This window comes from Sceloporus occidentalis, unplaced genomic scaffold (genome assembly GCF_023333645.1).
Source record: "Sceloporus occidentalis isolate IW3139 unplaced genomic scaffold, rSceOcc1.0.p SCAF_2, whole genome shotgun sequence".
Classification (NCBI taxonomy): domain Eukaryota; kingdom Metazoa; phylum Chordata; class Lepidosauria; order Squamata; family Phrynosomatidae; genus Sceloporus; species Sceloporus occidentalis.
This window is the reverse complement of record NW_028316982.1, coordinates 6797319-6822972: the sequence shown is the minus strand read 5'-3', so window position 1 is coordinate 6822972 and position 25654 is coordinate 6797319. Positions and strand designations below refer to the sequence as shown.

The following is a 25654-nucleotide window of genomic DNA, read 5'->3' as shown; positions in this document are numbered from 1 at the left end:
CAGGCTTGAGATAGGTAAGAACTGGAAAATGGAAAGTTGAATATTGCAGGATGGTGGACTAGACTCTGGGACTTGTGGTTAATGGACAAAATGGCAGAGAATAACAACAGAGTGAGACGCTTACACTCTGGATTCACCTTTCATAAGATTTGGCACCCATTTATTGAATATATCCAGCAAGATTTAGTCTCTAGACATCCCCAATTTTAGTTAACTTTTTACAGAAAGATGTTATTTCAGGATCCCTGAATACACCTTTTATCCATAATTTTCAGGGCCTTATCTGGGTTATTGTCTTTATTTATTGTTGTTTTGGTGTACTGTTTGTTGTCATGTTTTGTTTTAGAATGTATTAATATATTTTAATTTTAAAAAGTAATAACAATAAGGCAGTGAGAAGGCAGGTGTGAAACAACACAGCAGACACATACACATACACAAACACACATCTAGATGAGAACGGAGAAGGATCGCAAATCAGGATGACCAAAAATCCTCCTTTTTCTAGACATGTTCTTCATTCCAGCCTTCTGTCCAGGAGGAATTCCCAAATGTTCTCCATTCTGAACATGACAAAGAAGCAGGAATTTGCATTGATAGTAGTGTTTTTAGCTTTTATTTGGTCATGTCCTACATTTTTCTTGAAAGTCCCACATTTTGCAGTGCCTTGTCCTCCTTTGCAGTGAGGACATCCAGTCACCCGGTCTCAAATTAAAAAAAACATTTTTTTAAAAAAATCTGTGCGTTGTTGAACTTGAGACTCAAGAGTGACGCTCAAGAGTGAGAAAAAGCTAACGGCTGACAACTCAAAACGGCTCCTATATGAGCAACCGGAGATGCATCTCTTGGCCTCTTCTGCCAGTTCCTCTCCTTATCTTGTATACCTTGCAGATTACAGACAGGAAGTCTATGGTTGATACACTAAGAGAGACATTTTCTGAACATTCAGCCAAAGCACCGACTGATTCAAAGGCTACCAAAAGAAAGCAAATCAGGTGCTCAGGACACACAAAGCTTTTGCTTCTGTAACGTCTCTGCTTCATTTTCCAGTTCTTTCATGTCTGAATATTGCGGTTATTCCCCATCCCAAGCCAAGAAAGTAAAGGCAGAATACACAATGGCAGCTGAATATTAAGAAAACAAAAATAATGACCACAGAAAATCCATATAATTTTAAAGCATACAATGAAGACATTGAAATAGTTCAAGATTTTCCATACTTGGGCTCAATCATCAATCAGAGCAAAGGATGCACTCAAGAAATCAGATGAAGATGAGGACTTGGAAGGGCACCTATGATGGAACCAGACAAGATCCTGAAATGTAAAGATGTATCATTGAACAAAAACATCAGGATTGTCCATTTCATCCTATTTCCCATTTCTATGTAAAGTTGTGAAAACTGGGCAGTGAAGAAAGCTGATAGGAAGAAAATGTTATGATATGTGGTGATGAAGAGATTTTGATGGGTACCATGGACTGCTGAAAGACCAACAAATGGGCCCAAGATCAAATTAAGCCTGAACTCTCCCTAGAAGCCAAGATGCCTAAAATGAGACTGTCGCATTTGGAAACATCATGAGAAAAGAGGGTTCCCTAGAAAAGTCCATAATGTTTGGTAAAGTTGAAGGCAGTGGGAAAAGAGGAAGATCACATGCCAGATCAATAGATTCAACCAGAGAAACCAGAGCCATGAATTTGGGAGACCTGAGTAAAGCGGTTGAGGATAGGAGGACTAGAGGTCTCTCATTCATAGAGCCGTCATGAATCGAAGTCAACTTGAAGGTAGATAACAACAACAAGTGGAGGTACTTGCCAATGCTAAAAAGACACAAATGTAGGAGTCTGGTTCCTAGAAAGGATGCAAAACAATGCCAGGTATAATATTATTAATTACAATAACAAGGAGGAGGAGAAAGATAGGTTGTATTACCTACACCAATGTCCCTCAAAACTGGTTCTGTGTTCCCACTGTGTTTAACCCGATTGAATCTCTCTGTGCCATTTTAACCGTTGCCAGTCACATTTGCCACAGTATCAATTTAAAAATGGAGGCGCCTCCATTTTCAGGAACTATGCAGCATGATCCGAACTGATTCAGTAGTGTGGTCACAACACTGAAGACGTAATCGTTATAGCTCTTTAGAAAAGAATTGCTAAGGGCTATGGTGCCAAATGCACCGTTTTAAGCGGGCTTTTCGGCTGCTCCCCCCAAACTGCATCAATTGTAGTCAGGGTGAATGTGAACATCACAGAAATAAACTGGTTCCAAACTGGTTTATTTCTGTAGTGTGAACAACCCTTGAGTTATACTTGCATAGCATTCCCTCAGACCAAAAATGTATCCCAGGAAAACAATAATTTATTAACAGAATTTGTACATAAGAGATATACATCTCTCACTCTCTTTTCCACTCTCATCTCTTAGTTAACTCAGACCCTGACTCTAACTCTCCTAATCACTCAAACACTTGAACACCACTCACAAATTAACCCAGAACAATTGTCATATATATTGGCACTTGAAGGAGAAAAAGAGAATCAGGAGAAATTGAACTTTTTTCAGCTAGCAAACCAATACTCTCTTCCATGGGAGGGGAGGGACCTCTTTCCTCATCTCTCCTTTCCCACCACCCCATAATAAACCTCCTTGGAAATAGGAACATATCCAGTCTGTCAGACAACAGTCTTAATTGAGGAGCCAAAGAGTTCCCATTTTTCTACACTTTTCTCCAAGAACAGCTTTTCCCACCCACAATTAGGTTATTATTATTATTATTATTATTATTATTATTATTATTATTATTATTTATAGCTTGCCCAATCATGAAGAATCTGTGCGGGTTACAACAATAAAACACATCAAGTTATGATAAAATTTATTTATATTTACCACCTCTCCCTGCAGATCGAGGCAGGATTACAGTCGATAAATTCTGGTCCCCCACCTGCTGCTGAGCAACTTTAATCTCCCTCATCTTGGAAACTGCATTTCCCATGACACCAGAAAAATAAATAAAATCGGCCAGGCTTGGGATTGAGTGTGTCACCCAGAACCCCTTCCACCTGGGTTTTTCCCAGCAGACAACATCCCTTTTATAGTTATGGGAGAAACAGGTTGCATGAACCCAGCAAAGCCCCAAGTCTTCACTGGACACTTCCGGTGTTCGCTTGCAGCCAGCCGATGCATCACTCACAGACCCGGAGCTGGGCTCCTTCTTCGGTGGAATATTTATTGGGCAATTTAACACCACTTGCCACTGCAGTTATGCTCCCTCATGCATAGATATCAAAGGCATGTTTGCACATTAGAGAAAGTATTAAAGAAAAGTACCTCTACAGCCTTCCCTGGCATCAAGTGACAGGGACCCAGGATGGAGGCAGGAATGGTGCATGACATGAGCATCTTTCAGTATTTTGCCTTCACATGCAATGAGGAATGATTTCTGTAGCTTTGTCCCCATTGGGGAAGGAATTATTAATTCTCCAGAGGTTTTGTCTGGTCTTTGCACATCCCAAAGTGTTTTGATTTATTATTCTGCACAGAAATAAACACTGTATTCTGTTTTGGTCAAACCTCACCTAGAATCACAGAATCACAGAGTTGGAAGAGACTACAAGGGCCATCCAGTCCAGCACCTTGCCATGCAGGAAGGCACAGTCCAAAGACTCCCTGGGACACATGGCCACCCAGCCTCTGTTTAAAAATCTTCAAAGAAGTAGACTCCACCACTCTCCAAGGGAGTGTGTTCCACTGTCAAACAGCCCTTACTGTCAGGAGGTTCTTCCTAATGTTTAAGTGGAATCTGTTTTCCTGCAGTTCACATCTGCTGCTCCATGTCCTATTCTCCTGAGAGCAAAAAGCAAGCTTGTTCAATATGGCATCCTTTCAAATAGTTATACTGGGCTATCATATCACCTCTTAACCATCTCTTCTCCAGGCTAAACATACCCAGATCCCTAAGTCTCCCCTCATAAGGCATAGTTTCCAGACACTTCACCATTTTGGTCATCCTCCCTGGAATATTATGTCCAGTTCTGGGTACCACAATTCAAGAGAGATATTGACAAACTGGAGTGTGTCCAGATGCAGGTGACTTGGATTGCTAAAGGTCCTAGAATTCATGTTTTATGAGGAATATCATAAGATGGATATGTTTAGCTTGAAGAAGTTTCATAATAGAAGTTTCATAATAGTAATCTTTAAATATCTGAAGGTCATAGAGAAGATGGAGTGTGCTTTCTGGTGCTCCAGAGAATGGAGCATATACCAGTGGCTCCAAATAAGACGAAAAGACATTCCACCTAAATATTAGTAAGAATTTTTTACTTAAGAACTTTTCACAAGTGGAACAGACTGCCTTGGAAGGTGGTTGATTCTCCTTCTTTGGAGGTCTTTAAACTGGGTGGGAATTTTTCAGGAGTCCTTTAACTATCTATTTTTGCATTGGCAAAAGATTGGATTAGATTGCTCTTGTGGCCTTTTCCAACTCAATGATTTTTTTTCAGCTGGGTTTCTCAACTATTTTGGCTGACTATAAAGTGAGATCTTGTTATGTCTTGAGGTTTGGTTCCAAGACCTGAATGGATACCAAAACCCATGGGTGACCATGTCCCATTATATACAATGACATAGCAAGATGGTATCCCTTATATTAAATGGCAAAATCAAGGTTTGCTTTTTAGGAGGAAAAAAAACGGAATATTTTCAAGCTGTGGGTGGTTGAATCTGTGGATACAGAATCCATGAATACGGAGAGCTGTATTTTCCATCTCTAGAGGCCCCCAGTGTCTCTCTTTCCACATGTGGATGATGGCTTCCTCTCCTTCTTTTAATTCCTAAGACAAAGCTATCACGGGATCTTCTTGGCACGTTTCTTCAGAGGGGTCTTACATTGCCATCCTCTGAGGCTGAGAGAGTGTGACTTGCCCAGGGTCACCCAGTGAGTTTCATTGCTCAGCAAGGATTTGAACCCTGGTCTGTAGAATCACAGTCCAACACTTAAACAACTTTAATACTTAAACAACATACAGCTTAAGTCTCCCTTTTTCTGAAATGCTTGGGATTTGGTGAATTTCTTTGGATTTTGAAACACCACAAGTGTTCTGGATTTTCAAATTTAAACACAAAATTAATTCATGTTTCTTATGCACCTTATACATATACCCTGGGGGTGAGTTTATGAACAATATTGTTAAATAATTTGGTGCATGAAACAAAGTTTGTGTACACTGAACCACCAGAAAGCAAAGGCGTCACTATCTCAGCCATCCATGAAAAAGGTTTTGCATTTTTGCAGTATTTTTTCAGGATTGTTGTATTTTTGTAGTACCATCAGTCACGACTAGACAATCTTGTCAAGGGAAAACCTTTACCTTCACCTTGGATTTCAGATTTTTGCACAAGGGAGAGACTCAACCAGTAGCAGAGGAGGAGACAAAATTCAAGTGCTCAAAAATCAGGACTAACTGTGATGCAGCAAAGGTTTTCCTACACAGTCCATAGCTGCAAAGGTTCCTCTTTGCTCTTCTTCCAAGCCCCGGAGGCCAAAGCCTTAAAGCGTGTTGCTTACGATCAAGATCATTTTTAATTAAATGCTCATGCAGCACTTTGAAGACATGGAGCCAAGGGTGAAACAGGGAGGATGCTTCAAAATCCAAGCCAATAACATGTGCAGCAGGATCAGGAGAAGGAGGTCAGGGGGGAAGGTCTCTGTGCTTTTGGATACATAAAGGAGTATACCAAAAAAGTTACACACACACACACACACACACACACACACTTGTTGTTGGTGTCATTTCTCATGTATGGCAAACCTATCATAGGTTTTTCATGCCAAGATTTGTTCTGAGGTTGAGAGAGTGTGACTTGCTCAAGGCCACCCAGTGGATCTCCATGGCCAAATAGGGATTAGAACCTCAGTTTCACAAAGTCCTAGGCTGCATCTGCACTCCAGAATTAATGCTGCCTCACACCACTTTAACCACCACAGCTCAAGGCTATGAAATGCTGGGATTTGTAGTTTTGTAATGTATTTAGTCTTCTGGTGCCACCTCAAACTACAAATCTCAGGATTCGACAGGATGGAGCCATGGCAGTTAAAGTAGTATCAAACTGCATTCATTCTGCAGTGCTGATGCAGCCCTCGTTCAACATTCAAACTACTACACCTTACATACTACAGTGGTACCCCGGGATACGAATTACCCGGGGTACGAATTTTTCGGGATACGAATAAATCCCATAGGGATTTATTGTTTCGGGTTACGAAGGTTTTTTCGGGTTACGAAAAAACCCCGGCGCTGTTTTAAATGGAGCCGCGGCGGAGCCGCGGCTTTTTTTCCATTAGCGCCTATGGGAATTCGGCTTACGAAGGTTTTTCGGGTTACGAAATTAACCGCGGAACGAATTAATTTCGTAACCTGGGGGACCACTGTACAAACTATCAAGACTCAAACTATTAATTTTGTTACTAAATGTCTTCAAGACAGAGAGTACATAGAAGAAATAATAATAACAACAATAGTTCTTATTGTTGTGTGCCTTCAAGCCATTTCCAAATTATGGCAACCCTATCATGGGTTTTCTTGACAAGATTTGTTCTGAGGTGGTTTACTGTGGTTTTCCTCTGATGCTGAGAGAGTATGACTTGCCCATGGTTACCCAGTGGGTTTCCAAGGGTGAGCAAATACTCAAACCCTGGTGTCCAGAGTCATTGTCCAACGCTCAAACCACAACACCATACTGGCTCTCACACGGGTTCTGTAATGAGCATTAAAGCCAAACTGTGACATATTCTGTCATATCGATATTTGGTAGAGATGGTTCTAATTAAATCTCTGTCATCCCACTTTTTCAGCTGCTTTTAAAATGTCCCAGTTTCTCCCTCCTTCTTCCACATTCCGCTTCATCCAAAGTTTACTTGAGTTACAATAAACTCACTTCGAAGTGCAAAAGGTATCTGGACTCCATTAACATTAAATTAGCCACCCTGGATCCCATTTTGGAAGCAAGTGAGGAAATAAATCCATTAAACAGATAATAAATCAATAACTCAGCAAGGAGGAGAAGAAGAGGAGGAATTTCGCCCTTCCCAGTTGGCTCAGGCAAAAGCAAACTGCTGCAGCCTCTCCTAGTTTGTCTCTGTGACCTCATTAATAACTTTTGCCATCCGAACCCTAATCCAATGTGGCTTGGCAACATATATCCTAATTTTCTTCTGTGTATTGTTGGAGGGTATTCTGTGCTCTTTGGATTCTCACATTTAAGGGAAGGCTGAACAGAACCTGGAAAAGTTACTTTTTTCAGATCCCAGAATTCCTCCACCAGCTCAGAAATTTGAGGAGCTGTCCACCCAAAGCCATTTCCCCCAAAGTTTAAAATGTAAAGGTAACCACAAGCAATGGTGGTATACCTTGGTGACCCCAGAAAGGAACTTGTGGTTGTAATCTTTTCCAAATCCTCTTCTGCATCTCTCTGCAAATGCAAAAAAGGAAGATAAAACTGCAGCCAATAGTTTTTGCAGTGGGGGAGCATAAGATATTTTTCTCTCTTAAAACTAGGGGTAGAACATTTCATATCCTTTTAAGTAGCAGGGCCCCCCAAAGGAAAATAAAAAAGTAAATTGCATATTTGACTGAAGAGTGTGTTAAATGAGAAAGGGATCAGATGGAAAAAGGAGAGTTTCCAGGGGAAGGTATTTTGCCAAACTGGTTCAACAAGGAAAAGACGCCTGAAGGCAAGCAAGGAAGATGAGCAGAGGGGGAAAGGGGAGGCCCAAAATCTCAGCAAAGGGGCTTGGAGAGGGGGACAGCAGTGGGGTAGCAGAGAGAAAGTTGAGTAGTTCCCGACTGTTTTGACCCTTAAGGCTTACAAGGGCTACTGGGGTCAAGCCTTTGCAAGCCACCTGCTCTGGTGACCAGTGGTCTTGCAGAAAGGAGCTGCACATGGCTTCTACCCCTTTCTCACAACATCTAGCTGAATCATGTGCTGCATAGAAATGGAAAGAGCATTTGAAAGTACAGCATAGATCTCCCTTATCCAGAATCCCAAGGCCAAAATACTCCAAAATCCAATATTGTCCACATAGGTGGCTGAGATGACAACACCTTTGCTCTCTGATGGTTCTGTGTACACAAACATTGTTTCCTGCACACAATTATTTTTAAAATTATTTTGTATGTACAGTTGGCCCTCCGTTTTCATGGGGGATCCATTCTGAACCCACCCATCCCTGCAAAAAAGGAGATTTGCACATATTCAAGCTCCATAAGCTTGAATGGGGCATATGCCTAGGAGCTTGCCACATTGAGAATAACGGAGGTCACCCTTCCATGAATAATCAAAAACGCGGATCTCAAATCTTCGAGAAAGGAGGGGTGACTGTAATTACCATCAAGTTATGTATACAGTGGGCCCTTGGTATCCTTTGGGGTTCGGTTCCAGGACACAAACACATTTGGATACGTGTGAATACCAAAAGACATGGAAGCTCAAATCTCATTAAATGCAATGGTATAGTAAAACAGTATCCATTGGCAAAGGCATATAGTGCATTCGGAAGGCTTCACAAAAGAGTCTGGAGTAACAAGCACTTGAGGCAAAGCACAAAAATCAGTGTGTATAGAGCCATTGTACTGTCTATTGTGTACATGCAAATATTCATAGAATCATCGAGTTGGAAGAGACTGCATGGGCCATCCAGTCCAACCCCCTGCCATGCAGGAAATCCAAATCAAAGCATCCCCGACAGATGGCCATCCAGCCTCTGCTTAAAGACCTCCAAGGAAGGAGACTCCACTACACTCCGAGGGAGTGTGTTCCACTGTTGAACAGCCCTTACTGTCAGGAAGTTCCTCCTAATGTTGAGGTGGAATCTCTTTTCCTGGAGCTTGCATCCATTGTTCTGTGTCTTGTTCTCTGGAGCAGCAGAAAACAAGCTTGCTCCCTCCTCAATATGACACCCTTTCAAATATTTAAACAGGGCTATCATATCACCTCTTAACCTTCTCTTCTCCAGGCTAAACATCCCCAGCTCCCTAAGTTGTTCCTCATAGGGCATGGTTTCCAGACCTTTCACCATTCTAGTCGCCCTCCTTTGGACACACTCCAGTTTCTCAATGTCCTTTTTGAATTGTGGTGCCCAGAACTGGACACAATATTCCAGGTGGGGGCTGACCAGAGCAGAATACAGTGGCACTATTACTTCTCTTGATCTAGACACTATACTTTTATTGATGCAGCCTAAAATTGCATTGGCCTTTTTAGCTGCCGCATCGCATTGTTGACTCATGTTCAATTTGTGGTCTACTTGGACTCCCAGATCCCTTTCACATGTAGTCTCATTCAGCCAGGTGTCCGCCCTAAGTGCAGTACCTTACATTTCTCCGTGTAGAATTTCATTTTGTTAGCGTTGGCCCAGCTTTCTAGTCTGGTCAGGTCATTTTGAATGTTGATCCTGTCCTCTGGAGTATTAGCTACTCCCCCTAGTTTGGTGTCATCTGCAAATCTGATAAGTATGCTCCCAGTTCTGTCATCCAGGTCATTGATAAAGATGTTGAATAGCACTGGGCGCAGGACAGAGCCTTGTGGGACCCCACTGGTCACTTCCCTCCAGGATGAAAAGGTGCCATTGTTGAGCACCCTTTGGGTTTGGCCGGTCAACCAGTTACAAATCCATGTAACAGTTACTTTGTCTAGCCCACATTTTACAAGCTTGTTTGCAAGAATGTCATGGGAAACCTTGTCAAAGGCCTTACTGAAATCAAGACATACTATATCCACAGCATTCCCTTCATCTACCAAGCTCTTAATTTTAGTACCATCACTACTACATCTCTTTTCTGACTGTGTGGTCATCTGTTCTAGAAAGATATCACCCAATTCCTCAGTCTGACTTGGGGGTCTGTAGTAGACTCCCACCGTAACATCCTTGTTGTTTCCCTCCCCTTTAATTTTTATCCAGATGCTCTCCACCTGGCTTCCATGGTAGATATCCAGGATCTCTTCACTGGTGTAAATATCTCTGACATATAGTGCCATTCCTCCTCCTTTCCTGATTGGCCTATTTCTCTTAAAAAGGTTATACCCCTCTATTTCCACATTCCAGTCATGAGACTCACCCCACCAGGTTTCAGTGAGGCCTATTATATAATAATAATACTGTTTATTTATAGCCCGCTTTTCCAAAAAGAGATCAAAGCGGGTTACAACAAGGGTACAAAACATTGTACAATTTACAACAGTATCAACATCATAAAATATAAAAAATACACCATGTTAAAAACAGAATAAAATTACAGACATTAAAACCAACAACAAACTAACTTGAAAGTGCAATGTGATGGGGAGATAACAGATGTCACAATGCATGGGGGAAAGCCTGTTGGAAGAGGTAGGTCTTCAGCTTCTTCCTAAACAGGTCAAGGGGGGTAACAGAGCAGAGTTCGCCAGTACCTCTGTGTGGTACTCATCCAAGATCGTTAGTTCTGTTTTGTCCAGGAAATCCTCTTGCTCCCTAATATGCTGAAGTGTAGCTACTCTGGACTCCAACTGCTGTACCTTCTCCTCCAAGAGTGCTACCAACTTGCACTTGGGGCATGTGAAGTTCTCCACTTCTGTAGGCAAGAAGACAAACATCCCACAAGTGTTGCAGGTGACTGCCGTGGTTCCGTCAGTGTCCATACTGAAAAGTCTTAGGAAATTACTGGAATAGGACTGTGGGCTTCCTCCTGAAAAAAAGAATCCTCCAGAAAACACCAACGTTAAAGCCCCTGATGTTTCAACAATTTGTGGCAGTGAGCTCAGTCAACTCTGCCTCTGCTGTAGATTTCCTTGGATGAAAAAAATGAAATAAAAATACAAATAAAATTTCGTGCTACCTCTCTCCTCCTCCTCTCTGTAGCAGGAACTGCTCTGGAAAGTGTCATGGCCAGCCAAGATCAGCTCTCAGAGGAGGAGGAGAAGGATGAGCCTCCTCCAGAGCAAGAACTAATTGAGGCTACATGAGGTTGGTAATCCTGCTCTGCCAGGTCCCAGCTGTGCTCTCCCAGCCCCAGAGGAGGAGGCCCAACCACGTCCTAGTGCTAGTGAGAGGCCTCCTGTGGTGCAACAACCTAGTGGTGACTCTGGGGAGGAAGCTTGCCTGGATGTGCCTACTTACAAAGAGAGAAGGGCTGAGAGTGCTTGCAGGCGCAGATTCAAGAGGATTGCAGAGAGGCAATTAGCCAACCAGCCTCAGGTGGCACGGGAGAGAGTTTCCCTTACTTAAGCTGTAGAGAGGCCTCAACTCAGTGCCAGAGTTTATTGCATGATCCCTTGGTGTGATTGCTGCTGGCACTGGCTCCTTATATCTTGACTCCTTGTTGCTTTGACCTCGGACAGGAGCCTTGTTATCTTCTGGCTGCTTTGATCTTGGACTCCTTTACTACTCTGACTCCCAGTATCCTGACTTCGGCTTGGCTTTTGGAGTGCTCTGACTTCTGATATCCTGACTTCAGCTTGGCTTCTCGGACTGCTCTCACGCTTACTCCTTGCAAGGTCTGTGTCCTGCTTCCACTTGCTGGGCTAAGCCATTCTTATCGGCGTGTGTCTGTGTGTGCTGGCTGCAGTCCAGGACAGAAAGGCTCTGGGAGCAGTGATATAGAGCTAGTCTGCTAGCTCCGCCCCCTAGTGACTCACAGATGCGACTCACTGAAGCTCCACCCCCTCTGCAACAAGCACACTCTCCTAGAGTTTTTTAAAAAAATTAAACAGTCACCACTCAAAATGGCTGCCCATTTTGAAAGAAAGAAAGAAAGAATCAAAACACTTCTGATCACAAGCATTTTGGATCACAACCTGTATTCCAAAGGCCATAAAAATGGGGTTCTTGGGTGCCTGAAAAGCCCAATGAGGGAAATCTTAGATAGCTTGGGACTTATTCCTTTCTTTGCATTTTCTGCAAAGCAAGGAAGTTTTCTGTGCAGAAAACAGATCTGCCTTAGTTAGCTTTCCATGTAGCAGTAGAAAGAATATCTGAAAGTAGTACAGAGTCTCCCTTATCCAGAGTTCCAAAAACTGAAATACGTAAAAAAAAATAAGGTGTTCTACATGGGGCTGCCCTTGAAAACTGCAACTAGGGCAAAATGCAGCAGCCATTGTCAAATGTTGTTTGTGCATTCGAGAGACCACATTCCACTGATCTTATAAGAACTGCACTGGCTTCCAATTTGCTTCCAAGCTCAATTCAAGGTGCTGGTTTAGATCTACCAAAGCACTGATCAGGTTGGGGCCAGGAGATCTGGGAGTCTGCACCCTCCCAGATGAGCCTGCCCAGAATTTTAGATCCTGAGAGGAGGCCTTGTTGTGTGTGTCCCAACATCACATAAATACTGATATGCACATGTAATAGCACTTTCTCTGTATCAGCACCCTGACTTTGGAACTCGTTACCCAACCCAAGCAACACAGGTCAACTCAACACAAAGGCCCTGAGAAGTCAGAATGTTCTGACGGTAATTGCTAGCCAACAGTGGAAGATGTTGCTGCCTCAAGAGGGTGGTGGAGTCTCCTCCTTTGGAGGTTTGCAAACAGAGGCTGGACGGCCATATATCACATGGAGGGCTTGGATGGTGTCTTCCTGCATGGGAGAAGAGTGTTGAACTGGATGGCCCTGGAGGGGTATCTTCCAACTCTAGAATTCTATTACTCTATGAGTAAGGGATTCTGAAGGGAGCCACTGCCTTGGAGAGTGGCAGAGTCCACTTCCTTGGAGGTTTTTAAAAAGGGCTGTATGGCTTTCTGTCGGGGGTGCTTTGACTGTGTATTACTGCATGGCAGAAGGAGGTTGGACTGGATTGCCTCTGGGGATCTCTTCCAACTCTATTATTCTATGATTACCTTGGCTCCTGCCTACAACATCCCTCCATTTACTCCATACGCACACACACTAATGCACACCTTTTCAACCCTCTCTTTGCCCTAGTCATGCCAGTGCACACACAGGCTGCTGGGCATCCTCCAAAGTGCCACCACAGGGTTAGACAGGAGACAGGTGCTGGGCGGTGGCAGCGGACGCCTGGCCTGAGGCTGTGAGGAGGAAAAGAGGTTGGGGAGAGGGAAGAAGGCGAAGACAGGACTGCATTTCTGAGCAAACACAATGAAAACAACCTCCCCTGGGGCTACAGGTTCCTCCGCAAAAGCAAACAGCAGGCTGGGCTGCCACCTGTCAAGTGATGTTTGACAACTCATAAAGATGGGGGAAGACAAGCGGTGCCCCCCTCCTTCTTTGCAGAACAAACTGTTTGCACAGAGTGCCCACCCACCCCCCAAAAGAGCCTTTTGTGAATGAGGAATGAATGGAGGGGGCGTTTGCCAGAGATGTGGGTGAGCAGCATATTTGTGCAGGAAGACAGGGCCAAGGCGCACTCCAGCACCGGGCCTTGAGTCAACAGCAGATTACAGCCACACGCCAGAGTTGCGCCAAAATGCATGACAAAGCGGTGTGCGTGCCTCGGAGGCAGCGGGCTGGAAGGCCAGGGCCCACGCTTCTCCAAAAAGGCAGCCTTTGAAGAGAGGCACATGCCTCCCAGCAGCTGAGCAAACTCTTGCAAGAGGCTGGAAATGTCAAGGTGGAAACCTCTGTCTTCGACAAACCAGGAAATGTTCCAGAGACTAAGATGCACCATTGATTTACCCACTAACCATGAAAAAGGTGTGGTTCCCCCCCCCCCCCCCACTCTTCAATTCAGAGACCAGGGTTCAAAAGGCAGCTTGCAAATGTCTGAGTTTCACAAAGCGCTGCTGGAAGATGGGTGCTTAGGAAAAATTGGCCAGCCTCCATACATACATACATACATACATACATACACACACACACACACACACAAAATTTTGCACATCTTGAAATCCAGAAAAAAACATCCATGTTGGCCAAATAGCAAATCCAATAACACCCAAAATCCACCAAACTGTGATACCCTTGTAGGGCTGACATGTATATTGTGCATTTTGGTTGGCCTCATAAAGGTTTCACTGTTTGGTGGATTTTGGATGTTATTTAATTTTGCATAGGTTTACATCCTTGTACATGCTCTTCTTTGAAAAAGAAGGAAAGGAGAAAGAGCAAGCTTCTTTTCCAAACTTACCCACATGGGGTCACCTATGTCCGAATCCTGCATCCGGATGCAATCCATACTAATTTCAATTTTGTTTGCAGGGCCATTCTCCACCGGCTCCTCCATGAAATTTAAGTCAATGGGCTGGACTGAGCATATTGGCCTAAAAAAAACCAAAAAACAGAGAAAGGAGTGGAGGTTATCTTTGTCCACTACACAGCTATGATAGTAACCCCAGAAATCTCAGGGCTACACTCTAATGATAATCCAAAGTGGACAAAATGCAACCTCCCTAAGGTTGTTTCTCAGGGCAACTCAGCAGCCCCCAAGGAAAAGACGTTTGCTAAAAATGTCTGTCCTCCAAAGGATACAGAATTTTTGATCATGCTCCCCATGGACTCTTTTAGGCCCAGGAGAAGGACCTCCTAGTTTGTGGAACTCACTGGTACAAAATGTGGTGATGACTGCCAACTTACATAGCTTTAAAAGAGGACTGGATGAAATCATGGAGAGTGTTTCCATCACTGTGGCCAACCAGGTCCCTGTGGTGTACCTGCACCCTCCATCTTGGCCTCCCCAGAAAGTAAGATCTGAGATCGAGGGTGACATATAGCCATCCTGATCAGCAAACATTCCAAAGGCCCCAGATTCCCCTCTGATCTTGGAAGGAAAGCAGGTTGAGCCCTGGTTAGTACTTGGATGGGACACCACCAATGACTGTCAAGTGCTTTAGGCTGTATTTGTTGTTGTTGTTTGCCTTCAAGTCATTTCCAACTTATGGCGACCTGAACACAAACCTATCATGAGGTTTTCTTGGAAAGATTTGTTCAGTGGGGTTTTTCCATTGTCTTCTCCCGAGGCTGAGAGTATGTGACTTGTCCAAGGTTACCCAGTGGGTTTCATGGCAAAGCTGTGAATCAAACCAGAGTCACAGGCCAAGAAAGCCAGGATGGTATAGTGGTTTGAATGTTGGATTAGGTCTCTGAAGACCAGAGTTCAAATTTCACTCGGCCATGGAAACCCACTGGGTGACCTTGGGCAAGTCACACTCTCTCAACCTTAAAGGATGGCCATGGCAAACCCGTACTGAAGGAACTTGCCAAGAATACACTATGAGAGGTTAGCCTTAGCGTAAGTCAAAAATGACTTGGAGGCACACAACAAAGACAATCCACTGGAGCAGAGACAGGTCTGTTTACCAAGGCTTGATTCACATATAATGTCATAAATCACATTGGAGGATGAGCAAGTCAAAGTTCCTCAAATATTGTGGGTGATGCCAATAGGTCCCGTGATGACATTTTCTGAGTGTGAGCAGAGTTGGCATCTGGATTTGTGGCAAGGTCCTGTACACATCTCCCCATCTGTGTTGTGCGTCCTTCTGTAAGTAACTGCTTGAGACTGGGATGGATTAAGTGTCCATTCAACTCTATGCATCTGTGGAAGTAGGCTCAAATGTACACAAGCTCATGCTCCCAGCTTCTTTCTTTCCATTAGTCTCAAAGGTGTTGCAAGATCCCATTGCAAACTGATTTTCCAGATCAATATGTTTTTGAAATCTACCTCGATGGTTGCCAAACTTTGGTCTTCCAGGTGTTTTGGACTTCAACTCCCAAAAGCCCTAGCCGGCTTGGTCAACAGTCACAAATCCTGGGAGCTGAAGTTCAAAACATCTGGAACCACTGATCTACTGAACCACTGGACACAAATAAAGTTAGTCTTGGGGCAGCAACGTGGGTCCATGTCCAGCACCAATAGAACCCTTGGAGAGACATAGAATCACACCCAGTTCTGGAGCAAGACATCTCCACAAACCCATCAAAATCAACTACAGAAATGTTATGCCTTGGGGGAGCAGAAAAGCCCTTCGAACTGAGCAACGAGGAATGCATTTTCTCCAACTCTTCCCCATTCCAGCAGACCCCTGAGGTCCTCTGTCTTTCTACTTACTGCTCTAAGATGTCCCAGAGCTGCTCAAAAAACTCTGGATGGACATATTCTCTCGTCTGAGACCCCTGTGACATAGTGGAACGGTAATAACTCTCTCTCCAGGAGAAATGGCTTGGAGGGTCCACAAACCTATAAAACAAAAAGGAGAAAGACCCCACAAAGGAATTTAGTTATCATTTATTTTTGCATCTTTTCCCCACTCCCCAGAGTCCACTTTTTCAGTTTCCAAGGAACTCTCAAAGCAGAAGAAGCAAAAGCAATACCAATTATTTAGCAAAACATTTAAAAAACAAATAAAAATGATAGAGCAGAGGTGGTCAACATGCATCCTGCAAATAGCCTCAACCCAAGCCTCCCATGTAAAAATGTGGGGAGGGATTTTCAGGCAATTTTTGCTTTTAAATCATATGCTATTGTTGCTGGGACCCTACGACGAACCTATCATGGGGTCTTTCTTGGCAAGATTTGTTCAGGCATTTGCCTTCCTCTGAGGCTGAGAGAGTGTGACTCACCCAGGGTCACCTATGGGTTTCCACAGCTGAGCAAGAATTCGAACCCTGACCTTTAGAATCACAGTTCAGTGCTCAAACCACTACCAAGATTGGCTCATATGTTAGTCCCCTCAAATGCCTAAAAAACTACAAAATACCCACCTCCACCCCACACAACCACCCCCAAATTCCTGACTATTCCCCAAATACCCTCTACAGCCCTTCTCAAAATGGTGACCAAAAAAAAAAAGATGTTGCACACAGTGCCAAGAGAAAAAAAAAGTAATGAAAATAGCAGGTTTAATCAAATAAAATGTTCCAAACTGTCCAGGTTAGGACTCCTTGCACACCATCAATCTCACCTTGGTTTTGCAAACAAACAAAAATTAAAAACACAGAGCAGGGGGTCTCCATTAATCCAAGACCCTCGGAAAACTTTGAATTAAATTGTAATTGAGAACTATTTGGGAGTCAGTGTGGTGTAGTGGATTGTGGGGCTGCGTTATTTTATTTTGCCTTAACTTAATTGATTATTCTGTACAGCATTGTGTAAGTTTACAATGCTTTAGAAATAAATTTAGAAATAATAAAAATAATAATTTTGGAGGATTTCAGATTTCAGAAATCTGGGTAAGGGAGACTCATCCTCTACTGGGAATTCACTTCTGACTCCTTTTTGTTGCAGTCCGACTCATTCAAACCCCTTCACAAATACTGAACTAAGAACTGATATGAAACAAGTGCCAAAGAATAGTTCTTAATTTAAAAAATATATCTATAAGAAAATCATTCCTTTTTTTCAAAGACAAAAGTGAATTTTTGACCTCTTCCGGTTTGGTTTAATTGGGATTTGGGGGCATCTCTGCTAAATTTGCCTGTGCAATTATCCAGCTATGATTTAAAAGGGAAGCATGCACAAAATTGGTACATTTCATCAGTTTCAGGCAGCACCATGTTATTCAAAATAAAGCCACCTCACCCGCTCTATTTGCATCCATTCCTGGTCAACAGCTGAGCCTCTGCCTGATCCTACATATATAAGTCAAGAGCAGGTTTTGGGGGCCAAAATTATAGATTTTGATATGAACCATGGATAGGTTGAGGGTAAAACATAGCAGCATGTAACAAAGGATATAAAGGATGAAGCAAAGGAAAACAATGCCAAAGAACTTACAAAATTCCAGCAGTCATAACTCTGTGCTCACTTTAAAGGCTGGATGGATGTGAGAATAGAGGAAGGTCGGTGCTTCCAGGACTCTTGCCTTTCACTTGGGGTTGGTTCCCTTTTGTAAAAACGAGAGTTAAGGTACAGTACCTACACTGACCCATGGATAAGTCAACTCAAGTTTTTGGGGTCATTTTTTGACCTACATTTCTAGATTTATACATGAGTATATCCAGTAGATATTTTCACATCCAGACTGAGTCTCCCTTATCCAGAATTTCAAAAGGCAAAATAGCCTCTAATCCAAAATTGTACACATGGGATAGGAACACCTTTGCTTTGCTGATGGTTCCATATGTACCAACTTTGTCTTATGCACAAAATTACTGAAAGTACTGTGCATGAAAATGACCCTTCAGGCTAGGCATATAAGGAAAGAGAGATTACTTTTGCGTTGAGACTTGGGTCCCGGCTCCAAGATATCTTATTATAAATATACAAACATTCCAAAATGCAAAGAAATGAATAAATCATTCCAAAAGCTCAGACACTTCAGGTCCCAAGCATTTTGGATAAAGGAGACTCTACCTATATCATGTCAGGAGTGTGCCCAATGCATCTGCCTGCCCAGGTACTCACTAGGCAACACAGTCAAGGGGCTCTATGTCTTCCAACAGCAGGCCTGGGCTTCCAACTCCAATCAAGCAAAAACCTGGGGACCAAGGGAGGGCCTTGCAACCTCCCCACCTGAGCCACATCAATGCCTTTTTGCACAGCTGATTCCCATGCCTGCATTGATAGGGAGGGAGAGGGAAAGGAGGGAAAAATAGGGGGGATGATGAAATGGGGTGGAACAATCCCAACTCTCCCCCTCTCCCATAGCTCCTCATTCTTTCTTTGCCAGAGGGAAAAGGTGGGCTGTCTTACCCACCGTATTTTTGGAGCTCCCCTACTCTGAACATGGAACAGTCCTAAAATAATTAAATCTGACACCCCCCTCTAACTGAATAGAAGTGGTATAGTCCATTGCACCTTGTGCAGGTAAAGGGAAATCACATGGTCCTGGTGGACCACAATCCCCAGGATTCATTGGCATTGGCTATGTTTGGCAAAGGCTACTGGGAGTCCAGATCTTCTGCCAAACTGATGTAGGATATGGGATGCTTTATTTATGGAAAAACTGGTAGATACAACATATAAATGGAAGAATTGTGAGGTGGATAAACCTTTAATAGAGAAATGGTTTGTCTTTATAGAATATGTTAACAACCATTTTCAAACATTGAATCCACCTGTGCAACACCTGGGTCTCTGGAAGAACATTATAAAGGAGACCTCATACTAACTGTCAGTGGCTGCATGTGCACTGCTTTAACTGCCATGGCTCTGTCCTATAGAAGCTTGGGATCTGTAGTATTGTGATACATTTAGCCTTGTCTATCAGAGAGCCCTGGTGCCGCTACAAGTTCCAGAAGTCCTTAACATTGAGCCACGGGAGTTAAAGAGGTGTCAAACTGTATCAGTTGTGCAGTGCAGATGCATCCCCTGTCATTGTAATTCATTGCTGTTTTCACTTTTATAATCTCTTCCATTAGCATCCTCTTTTGTTTTACCCCAGTACAATTTGTTAAATTAATTGCTACCTGTTACATTTGTGTCTTTGTATCTTTCTACACAAAACCAATAAAAGACATTTTTAAAATTGGATTTCTGTGACCTTCAACTGTGCTGATTTGGCAGGGACAGTCACAAATAATCCTCTGCCATCCCATTTTTCCATTCTTTTTAAAATGTCCCAGTTTCTCTCTCCTGCCATTTCCCCCCTTTGTCTTCGTATTCCAGTTGCTGCAATCTGAGAGCAAAGTGCAAAGGTAGTTTGCATTCCTTCAACTCAGGAGAGAAAAAAGGGGAGGGGAATTTTAATTTTAATTCTAACTCAGGCAAATACAAACTGCTGCAACCATTTCTGGCTTGGATAATGTTCCACATTAACAACATCTTGACCACACTTTGATATGGCTTGGCCACACGTGTCCCAGTTTCCTTCTGCAAAACCTTGGAAGGGATGAATTTCTAAGCTGATGGGACATACCTGGTTTCCATTTCTGGAACCGCATCACAACAATTATGTTTGCAAACTGATCTCAGTTTTTCCACATGAAGAATGGAAATAAAGCTATTAAGCTCCCCACCTCCACCGGTTTTGTTCACAGCATTTCCAGTAGGTCACTGTGTGTGTGTGTTTACAACACCTAAGTCTCATAACTTCTTCCAAAGGAACCTATTTGCATAGGTTAAATAATCTGAACACTTGCAAAGGACTTAGAATTCCCCTTTACTGAGCTGCAAGGGGAATTCTGAGCAGGCTTCAGGAAACCACAGGACTCTCTTCTTTTTCTTTTTGGTCTGCTACAGGTTAAAAAGTTTGTTTATTGCTATGTTTTTTTATATATATATCCTGTTGTTCTCCCAATAAGAGAGCCAAACAGTAGCTTGTTGCCATGTGCCTCCAGGTCATTTCCAACTTATGACGACCCTATAATAATTTTCTTGGCAAGATTTGTTCAGAAGAGAGTTACCCTTGCCGTTCCTCTAAGGCTGAGAGAGTGTGACTTGTGCAATGTTATCTTCAGTCAAAAGATAAGGGTGCAAATTATTCATGGGGCTCAGTTGAAGTGCTCATCTACAGCTTAGTTAGTAGAGCAGCAGCTTGCTACAATTTGTAAAGATCAATCCACTTGTTACTACTATTTCTAAATATCTTCCAGGAGGATCTATGTATTTACTTTCTCCTTCTCTTGGTGCCAAGGCTCACCCTCTTTGCTTCATATTCACATTTTTGGCAGAAGCAAAGATGCTCAACTGAATGTTACCTATCCTCCCTCCTTATCTCTGCATCTACACTGCATAATTAATGCAGTTTGGAACTGCTTTAACTGCCATGGCTCAATGCTATAGAATCCTGGGATTTGAAGTTTTGGGAGCTATTTAGCCTTCCCTGTTAGAGACTCTGGTGCCACAACAAACTACAAACCCCAGGATCCCATAGGATAGAGCCATGGCAGTTAAAGTGGTGTAAAAACTGCATTATTTTGTGCAGTGCAGATGCAGCCCTTGTTCCAAGAGAGCCACTGCTTTATTTTTTTCCCCTAAGGCAACGTGTAATCCAAATACACAAATAAAGATGCATTTTTTAAAAACACTAAGCAAGACTTGCCGTTAAGGTGGTGTAAAACTGCATTAATTCTGCAGCACACATGCAGGCCTAGTCCAATACTCAGACCACTACACCACATTACTTCCTTACATGTTACCAACTATCAAGCCGCAAATGACTTTGTTACTAGATGTCTTCAAGTCATATAGTGAGCCTATCATACAATTGTCCTGACCAGAATTCATCAGAGAGGGTTTGCCACTGCTTCCCTCCAAGGCTGAGAGAATATGACTTGCCCAGTGCCACCCAGTGGGTTTCCATAGTTGAACGGGGATTCAAACCCTGGTCTCCCTGGTTCTTAAACCAACACTCAAACTGCACACTACTCTTTCTCTTACACAGACACACAGACACACACACTTATTAACAAACAGAACTTAAATTAGCACTTACTATTGCTATTCCTACCATTCTTTCAATAAATTTATTATTATTATTATTAATGATTTATTTGTTATGATGGGTGGGTTTTGGGAACATTGTATTTTATTATATTTTAATGTTTTAATGTTGTTAACCACCTCGACCTTAATTGAGAGGCAGGGTATAAATATTGTTGTTGTTGTTGTTGTTGTTAGCAAATTCTGCCTACTTCCATTTGTGAAAAGAAAAAATGAGTAGCATCCACATTGGGACACTCTGTTGTCAACATTATATCTACATTATTTCTGCAGTGTGGAGGCAGCCTAGCAAAGTGAGAAGGAACCATCCTTTCATTTCACCTTGATCTGGGAACAGCCCCTTGAGCTAAAATTTCCATCCAAACATTGCAAACAGTAAAAAAATATGTTCTGTGTGCATGCATGCTTTAATGACAAGCTGTGAGCAGCTGTGGTTGGTGCTTAGTACATAATGCTTAATGGATCACCAGGGGTCATCCTTCAATCTCAGGATTCTGGGTTAAAAAACCTCAGGGCCTAAACTGGCAACCCTATTGCCATTATCTGTTAGAACTGCCAGATCTTATGTCAGGTCCGGGATCCTCTTTTCCAGGAGGAATCTCAGGCTGAGAGCACTGTCTTGAAAAAGTATGTGTGTATAGAGAGCCAGCATGGCATAGTGATTTGAGTGTTGGACTCAACAACAACAAATCACTCTATTTATTCAACCTGTATGCAGAAAATATTGTACACAGGCCTCATTCCCACTATTTTTAAAACCAGATTGCAATTCAGTTTGAACCGGTTCAAATGACCCTGGTTCCCACTTAAATCGAATTTTTGAAGCGATTCAGCAAGGGAGGCCATGCACCAGACCCATTTAACTCACATCTTTTTGACACTGATGCTTTATAGCTAAATTGATTCTGCGCAAGTGTGAACCAGATGCGGATCGGAATCAATTTAAATTTGCCCTTCGGCTGGCTGGAGTGGATGCGTATTGAACCGATTCATTCCTGAATGTGAACCACAAGTGGGTTATCTTACAGGGGGAAAATGCGATCAGGGCAATGTAGTGGGAACCACACTCTGCTTTCAAATTGATCCATTGGTTCAGATAACAAACCACTTTTTTGTTTGTTTGTTTCGTAAGTGGGAATGAGGCCAGAGGAGGAATGAAGATTGGAGGAAGGAGTATTAACAACCTAAGTTACGCAGAAGACAAAATGCTACTAACAGAAACCAACAAAGATCTGGAACAACTTTCAAGGAGGAAAGTGCCAAGGTTGGATTAATGCTGATTTTTTAAAAAAAATAATGATAATAATAGGCACAGAAGATCTAAAAGAATTCATCCTAGATAACTAGAAAATAGGATTAGTCAAAGAGTTCCTATATCTTGGATCAAATACTTTGAAAGGAAACTGCAGTCAAGAAATTAGGAGAAAACTAGGACTGAGAAAGGCAGTGAGCGATGAAACAACTGAACAATATCCTAAAGTGTAAAGATGTAAATCTGAACAGCAAAGTGAGACTCATCCAAACCTTTGTATTCCCTATCACCATGTACGAATGGTGGAAAGGCTTCCAGACCTTTCCCCATTTTGGTTGCCTTCCTCTGGACATGCTCCAGCTAGTCCACCTCCTTTTTGAATTGTGGTGCCCAGAACTGGACACAGGATTCCAGATGAGGCCTGACCAAAGAAGAATAGAGTGGTACTATTACTATTACTACTACTCTTCCAGGCAGAGTAATATTCCACTGTCAAACAGCCCTTACTGTCAGGAGATTCCTCCTAATGTTGAGGTGGAATCTCTTTTCCTGCAGTTTGCATCCATTGTTCCATGTTCTAGTCCCTGGAGCAGCAGAAAACAAGCTTGCTCCCTCCTCAATATGACATCCCTTCAAATATTTAAACAAGGCTATCATGTCACCCCCCTTAACTTTCTCTTCTCCAGGCTAAACATACCCAGCTCCCTAAGCCACTCCTCACAGAAGATGGTTTCCAGATCCTTCACCATCTTGGTCATCCTCCTCAGGACACACTCTAGCTTGTCCACCTCCTTCTTGAATTGTGGTGCCCAGAGCTGGACACAGTATCCCAGGGGAAGTCTGACCAAAGTAGAATAGAGTGGCACTATTACTTCCCTTGATCTAGACACTAGACACTTGTCACTCCACATTCATGAATGTGGAAAAACAGCAAATAACAAAAACACTGTTTTTACCTGAGAGAACACCTCTCTAGGAATCTCTAGGTCCTCCAGTGCAATTCTGTGGTCAACATCTGCCAGACATTGACCATAGCATTGTGCTGTGAGAGCTACAAATGCCTAGAGAAGTGTTCTCTCTAGGAATCTCTAGGTCCTTCAATGTGACCTTTGCTTAAAGGTGACCATAGAGTTGCACTGGAGGACCTAGAGATTCCCACAGACAACATATTAATAAAATGCAAGAGTAATCAAATCTGCAAATGTGGAGGGATGGTGTACTTTCATTGATACAGACTAGAATTGCATTGGCTTTTTCAGCTGCTGCATCACACTTCTGATTAATGTTTAACTTGTTGTCTACTAGGATTCCTAAATCCCTTTCCCATGTACTGTTATCAAGCCTGGTGTCTCACATCTTTTATCTGTTCATTTTATTATTATTATTATTATTTTGCCCTAAGTGTAGTACCTTATATTTCTCCCTGTTGAAATTCATTTTGTTAGCTTTGGCCGAGCTTTCTAATCTGTTAAGGTCATTTTGAATTCTGGTCCTGTCCTCCAGGGTATTATCTATCCCTCCTAATTTGGTGTCACCTGCAAATTTGATAAGCATACCCTCTGTTCCACCATCCATATTGCTGGTAAAAATGTTGAATAGCACTGGGCCCAGGATGGAATCCTACGGCATCCCACCGGTCACTTCTCTCCAAGTGGAAGAGGAGCCATCACTGCACACCCTTTGCGTTCAGCTGGTCAATCAGTTTCAAATCCACTGAGGATTAACCTGGACTGTCCCTGGCATATCAAGACAGTTGGAGGATATAGAATACTTCTGAGTCTGACTACCACTTGGTGGACACCCTCAACAGGAGACCACCTTCATGCTCTACCCAGTGTATAAACTTCTAGAGGGATGTTACATGGATGTTGTTTGAAGCAGCAAGAAAGACCATTTGCTTGACCCAGCCAACACTGGCAGTGTCCTACAGCTGCCTAAAAGGGCAGATGTTCAAGAAGTGAGTATTATACCGCAGATTCTATTCCTCCAAAAGCTGTCACTGTTGAATATGAGGGGCTGTTGAAAAGGTGCAAGGGGCCCTGACAGATAAAATCAGGGGCAACCAAGGTTGAGTCTGCATTAGAGAAATGATGTGGTTTGACACTGCTTTAACCGCCATGGCTTCATGCTACAGAATTCTGGAATTTGTAGTTCTGTGCGATCTCAAGCCTTCTCTGTCAGAGAGATCTGGTGCCATAACAAACTAGAAATCCCACTATTCTATAGCATTGAGCCATTTCTATAGCATTGAGCAGAAGTAATGGCAGGGTACAGACTGCCCAAAAAGGGCAGTCTCCCGCCGCCCTGGTTTGCTGTGCGAGGGAGCCACAGTGGACAAACCACGCAGCTCCCTAACACAGCAAAAAGAACCCACAAAAAGTGGGTTCTTTCTACGGCGCTGTTGTGATGCCGCAAGGCATCAATGGCACACTTGCGGCGTCACAAAGGCGCTGGGACGTGCAGATGCTACGCGTCCATCATGTCATAATGGCGGCACCCATATGTGCAGGGCGCCGCCATTTTGATGCCCCGTCACATGCTAGGGGTGAGGCCAGTATGGATGGCCAACCCTTAGCACGTGACGGGGGCAGCGCAAAGGCCCATTTAATTCGGGCCAATGTGTCAAACTATATTATTTCTTCAGTGCAGATGCAGCTCTTGTTCCAAGGGAGTCATTACTTTATTTCTCCCCCCCGCCCCGGGCAAATTGTGGTTCAAATATGCAAATTGAGAGTATTTATTTAAAGCCACTAAGCAAGGCTTGCAAACATAGTAACCTCATTTGCCATGGTGGCCTGGGGATTCTGGGAAATGTAGCTCAGAACAAGTAACATCCCCCCGCCCAAACATTTCACAGATGAAAACCAGGATATGTGTGGCCAAACAATATTGAAGTGTAGTCAAGATGGCAAAAGTTGTCACTGAGAAAGAACAGAGACACTAGGAGGGGCTGGAGCAGTTAGCTTTTGCCTGAGCCAAATGGAAAGGGCAAGATTTACTACCCTCCTCTCCCCATTTCCTGAGTTGTTCTTTGAACTCTCTTTGCAGCAAGGAAAGTAAAGGCTGCATCTGCACTGTAGA

General features: G+C 43.0%; 1 protein-coding gene across 2 annotated transcripts in view; it reads right to left on the bottom strand.

Moving 5' to 3' along the window:
- TP63 (tumor protein p63) overlaps window positions 1-25654 on the bottom strand; it is a 178873-nt gene that overhangs the window by 128577 nt on the left and 24642 nt on the right. Inside the window, exons 2-3 of one of the 2 annotated variants that reach the window (XM_089507527.1) lie at window positions 16048-16176; window positions 14128-14260 (exon numbers count right to left, since the gene is read on the bottom strand). In XM_089507527.1, coding sequence (XP_089363653.1) covers window positions 14128-14260; window positions 16048-16176 — 262 coding nt within the window. Of the gene's footprint in view, window positions 1-14127; window positions 14261-16047; window positions 16177-25654 lie in introns of those variants that run through there. The other variant, XM_089507528.1, reaches the window with a different exon arrangement.